The 7,249-nt window shown below is 39.6% G+C and overlaps 2 protein-coding genes across 3 annotated transcripts in view; both read left to right on the top strand.

The window, feature by feature from the left end:
- Positions 1 to 2,264, top strand: part of LOC106950788 (retinol dehydrogenase 12) — a 7,730-nt gene extending 5,466 nt beyond the window's left edge. The window contains exons 4-8 of the mRNA XM_015037872.1: positions 271 to 426; positions 509 to 613; positions 739 to 948; positions 1,465 to 1,657; positions 1,898 to 2,264. Coding sequence (XP_014893358.1) covers positions 271 to 426; positions 509 to 613; positions 739 to 948; positions 1,465 to 1,657; positions 1,898 to 2,000 — 767 coding nt within the window. The 3' untranslated portion in view covers positions 2,001 to 2,264. The remainder of the gene's footprint in view (positions 1 to 270; positions 427 to 508; positions 614 to 738; positions 949 to 1,464; positions 1,658 to 1,897) is intronic.
- A 1,191-nt stretch (positions 2,265 to 3,455) lies between these two features.
- Positions 3,456 to 7,249, top strand: part of LOC106950780 (retinol dehydrogenase 12) — a 13,202-nt gene continuing 9,408 nt past the window's right edge. Inside the window, exons 1-2 of one of the 2 annotated variants that reach the window (XM_015037852.1) lie at positions 3,456 to 3,679; positions 4,070 to 4,185. In XM_015037852.1, the coding sequence (XP_014893338.1) occupies positions 3,669 to 3,679; positions 4,070 to 4,185 (127 nt within the window). In that variant the 5' untranslated portion in view covers positions 3,456 to 3,668. Of the gene's footprint in view, positions 3,680 to 4,069; positions 4,186 to 5,267; positions 5,384 to 7,249 lie in introns of those variants that run through there. The other variant, XM_015037853.1, reaches the window with a different exon arrangement.

Here is a 7,249-nt window from a genome sequence, read left to right as displayed (position 1 = left end):
TTTTAGATTTTAAAAAAAAATTTTTTTTTTTTTTTTTTTTTTAGGTTTTTCCGGGGGGGAAATTTTTTAGTTGTAAAAAAAAAAAAAAAAAAAAAAGTATATAAATTTGCTTTAAATCAGATTTTAAGCAAATTTAAAAAAAGGAACATTGACTACAAATTGTTAATTTTTATGACAACCAAAAACAAAACCACAATGTTGCTCAAATACGCACCTGCATGTACAGGCAAAAACCCATCACCGTTCAGAGGAATTAATCTGTCTTTGTAGGTGCTAGAGTGATTTTGGCGTGCCGAGACACAGCGAAAGGAGAGCAGGCGGCATCTGACATCATGAGGGAAGTGAACGGAGCTAAAGTGGCCGTCAGGCAGCTGGATCTGGCTGACACCAAGTCCATATGCCTGTTTGCCGAGAATATCTACAACAGTGGGTGAAACACAATGCATACAGGACAGAGTTAGAAACGTTTTCAAAAATCAAAGGGATACGACACTATTCTGTTTTTCAGCTGAGAAGACCCTGGACTACCTTGTCAACAATGCAGGTGTTGCTATCTGTCCGTATGCAAGGACGATGGATGGGTATGAGATGCAGTTTGGAGTCAATCACTTAGGTAAGGGATAAAGGTGTTAGAAAGTCTGAGATGCTTTAATCTCTCTTTTAAGAAATGAATGAACCAGTTCTTTCTCTCTCTCTCTCTCAGTTCTGTAACACATCGCTCCGTTTCTTCTTCCTCAGGTCATTTCTTCCTGACTTTCCTGCTGCTGGACCTGCTGAAGCACTCTGCCCCGTCCCGGGTCATCAACGTGTCGTCCGCAGTTCACGCCATGGGCAAGATCCAGTTTGATGATCTGAATGGGGATAAAGATTACCATCCCGTCAGAGCCTATGCTCAGAGCAAGCTGGCTAACGTGCTGTTTACCAGGGAGCTTGCCAAAAGGACTGAGGGTAGGGTGTGTTGGTGTTTTTTTTGTGTCTGCATGTGTTTGTGTGTGTCAGGCAGAGGCCGTAAGACTGACTGCCTGTCTTTGACTATATGAGTGTTCCTCCTTGTGTACGGAAAAATAAAAGGTCCACATCTGCTGCCAGTGTGAGAGTCTCATGCCTCAGCCACAACTGCTCGAAGCAAGGAAATGAGCAAGCAGAAGCATTTTTAGTGAAAAAAATAACGTTTTCCACAAGTCACACCTACTTATCTCAATGTTTCCAAACATAAAAAGTAAAAGCGTTAGTCATTTTGTAGCAGATTTTGCTTTGAGAGAGATTAAAGGATTTCTCAAACCTGCATGACAGAATCAAGGCAACAAGTCAGGGAACAACATTATAACATGATGTAAAACTGAAAAAAAGATGATTTTACACAATACTGCCCCTTTAAATAATAGTAGCCACATAAAGCTTACCAACACATTTCAAACTTTAATGAAGGGTGGAAAAATCTACTTCTCCCTTTCCCCCCTCTAGCTCTTGGTGTGATGGCTTTTTCTGTGGACCCTGGCATGGTAAACACCGAAATTACAAGGCACATCAGGCGCCCTCTTGTGGACATAGCTAAAATCTTCAGTTTCTTGATCCGAACCCCAGCAGAGGGAGCGTCCACCTCTATCTACTGCATCGTTACTCCAGAGAATGAGCTGCTCACCGGTGGATTCTACAGGTCAGTGGGAGAAATTAAATAATGCCGAGTTTTATATAATATAATAAAACTAAGGAAGCCAATTTTTTTTGTATTTTTTATGGTAAAGCAAGATTGTGTGAGATGAAGTGGATAAAACCACACACATTTTTTTTAATAAAAGATCAAGTAAAAAAGACAAACATACAAAAAAAAAGACCTACCAAAGTTAATAATTCACCTTTTAAAAAAATCTTTACCTCAATCTTCCTCTTTTTCCAGGAACTGTGCCAGAGCAGACAGCTGCAGGGCAGGAGAAGATGATGGCACCGCTCTGAAGCTGTGGGCCATGAGCTGCCACCTGCTGGGCATCCGCTGGAGATAAACAAATCTGACCGCACTGTGCAGCAACATTAATATGCACTTCAGAAATACCCTTTTCATCTTGTGAGCAAAATGTTAAAATCCATTGAACATCATCCATGTCCCTGACATGTTATAAGACAACTTGGCCTACAATCAAATCACTGTTTAAGTTTGAGTCTTTAAATCACATCACTTATAAAAGATACACGATTAGATTAAATGCGAGCTTAGTGAAGGGCGTAATGGCCAGAAGATGGGTAAAATAAAAACTACTATACTTGTGCGCTTGTGTTTTTTTTTTTTTTTTTTTTTGCCATCTTCTTTGTTGTCCTACTGGAGCTTTTGCTACTTTCATTGCTAGCTAACATTATTTTGATGTATTTAATGTTATGATGTATTTACTAACATAAACTGTATTTCACGACCGAAACCCCAAAACAAGTTGTTTTCATTTAAAGGGGCAGTTGTATTTTCCAGGCACATAGAGCGATTTTATAGCAAAGTTAAGTTTGTTACCTCCAGTTGTTTTAACAACTCTGTATATCAAATGTGACTTAAAAGAAATTTGACCTTGTAATGTGACCTCTTGCAGTTGGGCCTCTGTCTCTTTAAAAAGCTCCGGATCTTTCTGAGAATCTGCTTTAGGCACGCGATAACAATTCGTTTTTAATATATTTACATCATATTGAAAATGTGTTCTTAGGAGGGTTGGACTGAGAAGTAGATGAGTTCAGCAGACTTGCAGTTCCACTCAGTGTTTGCTAATTGCAACAACAACAACAACAACAACAACAACAACAACAAAATTAAAGCAACACTCCAGGTATGTTTTTGATAAAGGAATAACACTATATATTTATTTTTGAAATAAAGCTAAAAAAAAAAGTCAGTTTTACATCAGTGCTATAACACAAGAGTAATCAATAGCTACTGTATTTTGTGTAAAACATCCAATTAACAGTTTAATTTTTAAAGTTTTTATTTGTGCTGAATCAATCCTAAAGATTCAAGGGATAATGTCAATCAAATCTATTGTCAGCTGTAGTTGTTCTCTTTGATTTTTGGTAACTTAATTTTTGTGTCTTTCTTCCTTAAAACCCTCCAGTGTTTTTTTTTTTTTTTTTCCCCATCTCCGTTTAATTTTGGGCTCCTGTGACATGATGAGTTTCTTGTTTTTATAATATTGCGCAAAATAAGATCATTTGGTGGTGAGGGGGAGGGGGGAGTGTATGCCCCAACACTGTGCAGACAGTACTTAAGACATGACTCTAAATCGACTGAATTAAACGAATTCTTCGTTCAAACCTCGTATGATCAAATTCTCACATTTTCCAAACACGTTGCACGGTGAAGCGCTTGAACTGTGGCCAATTAAAGTGAAAGCCAAGACGCATGAGGTTTGGCATGATCCTCAGTCCGTAACGAGATGCAGGCGAGCAGGCAGGCAGGCAGGAGCCAACGGGAAAGCCGTCTGTTCCCAGGCTCTAGCTTGTTAATCAATCATGCGCCCGCTGGCTTCTGATTGGCCCAGCCGGGAGACGCGAAATGCGCGCAGCAGACTGTGTGGAGATGACAACCTGGGAGCCAGTGCTGCACCGTGTGGTGGAGACTGGAAGGGACATCTGTTTGGTTGTCACTGAAGTCGCCCACCGATCTTAAAGTGGAAATCTATTACTCTGGAGGAAAAATGAACTGCAGGTAGGAGAAAAAAAAATCTTTGAAGGAAAAAGGTTAAGAGGCTGGATCTAATGACTGCACTAACTTGAAATGGAAGAGAGAGAGAGAGAGAGAGAACGAACGTTAGTGAAGATTAAACTCCCACCAGTCATGGTCTTATTATTGTTATTAGACTGTTTGGGCCAAGGATCAAAATTAGTTCATTGTATTGAATGATATGTCTAGGTGCATAATAGATCCCAGCCTTTACTTAAAAACTAGGTTTCAATATGATGAAAATTGCTGATTTCTTTTTTTTTTTTTTTTTTTTCAATTGGTTTTAATTTATTTGCTCGCAAATTCAACTAGACACGGGTTTGTGAAAAGGAGGTAAATGCAATATTCTGTCTTTCCAAATTTACTTTTACCCAGGAGTGCATGCTGTAACCGCTGGACATCTGAGGAGAGGTTGGATGGGAAAACAGTGATCATCACCGGAGCCAACACCGGTATCGGCAAAGAAACAGCAAGGGATCTGGCAAGAAGAGGTACAATCCAGTCAGTTTAGTTTCTATGCCTCTCTTCTTTCATTGTTTCTAACTTTTTACACTGTGACTTTCATGGAACATTCCACTATGCTTCAGGGGCTTAAGCCCTTTCACTGCTTGGTGATGGAAGCTAATCTGAAACGTTAATCACATCAGGGGCGGATCTACTGGGGTGGCATGGGGTGGCAGCTGCCACCCCGACTGAGAGCCTTGCCACCCCTGTTGCCACCCCAGCAACAGGGGCGACTGTGAATTCAATAAATAGTTATGGCAAATCGGACGTTATAAGCGCATGAATCTCTTTTTTTCCGAGAACACTGAATGCAACATGTAACCTGACACCTACTGCCAAGTAGAGGGAAATGCGAGAGTAACTGAACCCTAGGCAGCAGCATTGATATATACGGATGGATATATGTTACTGGACTGGACTTTACGTGACTTATCGTGCGCCACACATGCGCCATTGCTGTCCATTGAGTCTGAAATATCGGTGGTCAGGAAAATACCACAATCCCGCAAAGAATCTGAAAAATGGACGAAATGTTTAGCGGTCAATTCAACCCTATGGCAGCCATAGACATTCATAGCCATAGACAAGGTTCAAGGGTTCCACATTTAACAGGTGAGGAAAAAGTTTCAATTTAAAGAAAATATTGAAAAAGTGAGCAGTGGGTCAGTTATGCTAGCCTAACTGTTGGTGGCCTGCTATTGACTTTTGATAACCTTGACATGTGCTGCTCAGCTCCGTTAGCACTTGTTGAGAAAAAATGATTATTTTTAGTGTTTAATACAGATTAATCTTTTTGAACAAATCTTTAAACTTTGAACAGGTTTCTGTTGGTGATTTAAAATTAAACTATGGCTGGGTAAGTATTCAAAAGTACCAAGGAAAATGGGGTGATCTGTAGAGCTCCCTGGACCCCTGTGGTCGTAACACATAGGACAGGAGGCCATAGATTAACATATGCAGGAAAGTAGAGGCCAGTATCATTTAAATTACCTTGGGAAACAGGAACTTGCCGAGTTCACAGGAGATCAGACTTCTTCTGTGAACATCTGGGTTGTGTGAGTTAGCACTAAAATAGGACAACCCGCACACCAACTCATCAGTACAGCAGGGCTAATCAACCTCCGCTGTGTTCAGGCGAAAATTTATTAATAATGACAATATAGACATCAAGCCTGACAACATAATGTAAGAGTGACTATTCTATTTTGGTGTTTTTGCGTACTTTTTGTGTGTGGGAAATGTTAGTTGTTTGGGATTGATTTCCCCTCATAGGCCTGGACATAATCTCTGCTTTATCTGCTCATTGAGGCGTTGTCTATCGGATGCCATGGCAACGGGTCCGCGTGTAGGGTAATGCCGACACACGGAGCGAGGAAAGGCAGAATAGACGTGGTTTTGTCTAGTTTTCTTCTTCACGTCAGCTTTATTGCACCTTTATTGTGGCGCACTGCAGCCGCTGCAATTCCTAAAAGTTACACAAGCGACAAAAACTGAACTGATCCCCTCCTCTGTTCGCAAAACGTGGCGATATTTATATCAGTCATCAAACTACGTCTCCTACAACATAAATAAAACGCTTGACCAATATAAGAAAAATTTGCCCTTTCTTGCATTTTGACATAACTGAAAGAAAACAAACTGTTTATGGATTTGTATCACGGAGACTTTATGTATCAAACATCAATTTTCTCAGCTTTATTTTAAATCGTATTTAATAGATATATCGGATAATAAATAAAGAAACTACTAATATTTTCGTGACAGATTTCTGCTCGTCCTGCATTGGAATAGAAGGGTTTTCTGGACACAATGCATCACATAGCGACTAATAGGCGCTGTCCAATCCAGTAATACATATCAATTAGCAGCAGTATGAAAGACATAAAAAAAAATAAACTATATTACATTAAGAAATTATATTTAATCCTCAGTGCTGCATGACGCTCATTTTGAAACAATGAGAGTTAAAAACAGTATTTTGCAACAAGTGAATCAAGTAAATTAAGTCCAATGTTAGGTCTGAGCAAGCTGTGAGATTGAGACATTATATATATATATATAAATCCTTGCCCTCTTGCCACCCCATACGTATTTTTCTAGATCCGCCCCTGATCACACTTAATCTGTCTTGGTTCAACTTTATACATTATGGTGGAAGTGTTAAGCTGTCTCGCAGGGTTTTATAAACTCTGCATAACTTACAGGCTTAATAAGTTATGCTGAAATTAAGCTGCTACCTTCCTGGACATGTAAGCAATCATTTTAAAAGACAGATGGCAGTGATGCAAGTCAGATGAGGCATCCGGGAGCATTGTGAGGGTCTGTTACCCTCCTGAGCCAGACAGGCGACAAAAGAGAGAGTTTGGAGGGTGCAGCCATGCACACACACGCACACATGCTGACCCAGTGTAATGTAAAAACTGGTTCTGCATAGATGATTAAATCTGTTTGTTCGCCAAAGGCGCAGCATGAGGTATGCCCCTGCTGCTTTTTGAAAATTACCACCATGCTTTTGAGAGTGCACCACTTCATTCTGTAAATGAAAGGGCAAGTGGGAAACATTTTCCTTTTTTATTACATGACAACGACCGGGGAGGGGAGGTAGAGAGAGAGAGAGAGAGAAAAAAAAACATTGTCTTTGCTGTTGAAATATCAAATGAATGGAGAAAACAACAGTGTCAAAAGGGAGATGACAGAATAATGACCTCCTCTATTCTTTCTTGCATTAGGAGAATTTACTGTCAGAAGATGGCTTCATTTATCAGTAAATTGGATTAAGTAATGACAGGATGGCATGATTAGGTTTGCACAGATTCATAACAGGAAGCAATACCTTGGAGCAGCTGCATCCTAACATCCTAAGGTACCGAGGGAAATCTGAACAAATCACAAGTTTGTTTGTTTTTTTTTCTATCCTGAATGCTTTTGGTAATTTCATCATGTCAAAGTCTACATTCTGTTTTTTTTTTTTTTTTTTTTTTTTTTTTTTTTTTTTGCCCAAACAAGCCTCGGAAAGGCTTTAAAATGTTTTTAATTTTGCAGTGTTTAAAT

This window comes from Poecilia latipinna, unplaced genomic scaffold, assembly GCF_001443285.1.
Source record: "Poecilia latipinna isolate Pla-1442-1.1 unplaced genomic scaffold, P_latipinna-1.0 Scaffold421, whole genome shotgun sequence".
NCBI lineage: Eukaryota > Metazoa > Chordata > Actinopteri > Cyprinodontiformes > Poeciliidae > Poecilia > Poecilia latipinna.
This window is presented reverse-complemented; position numbering and strand designations above follow the sequence as displayed.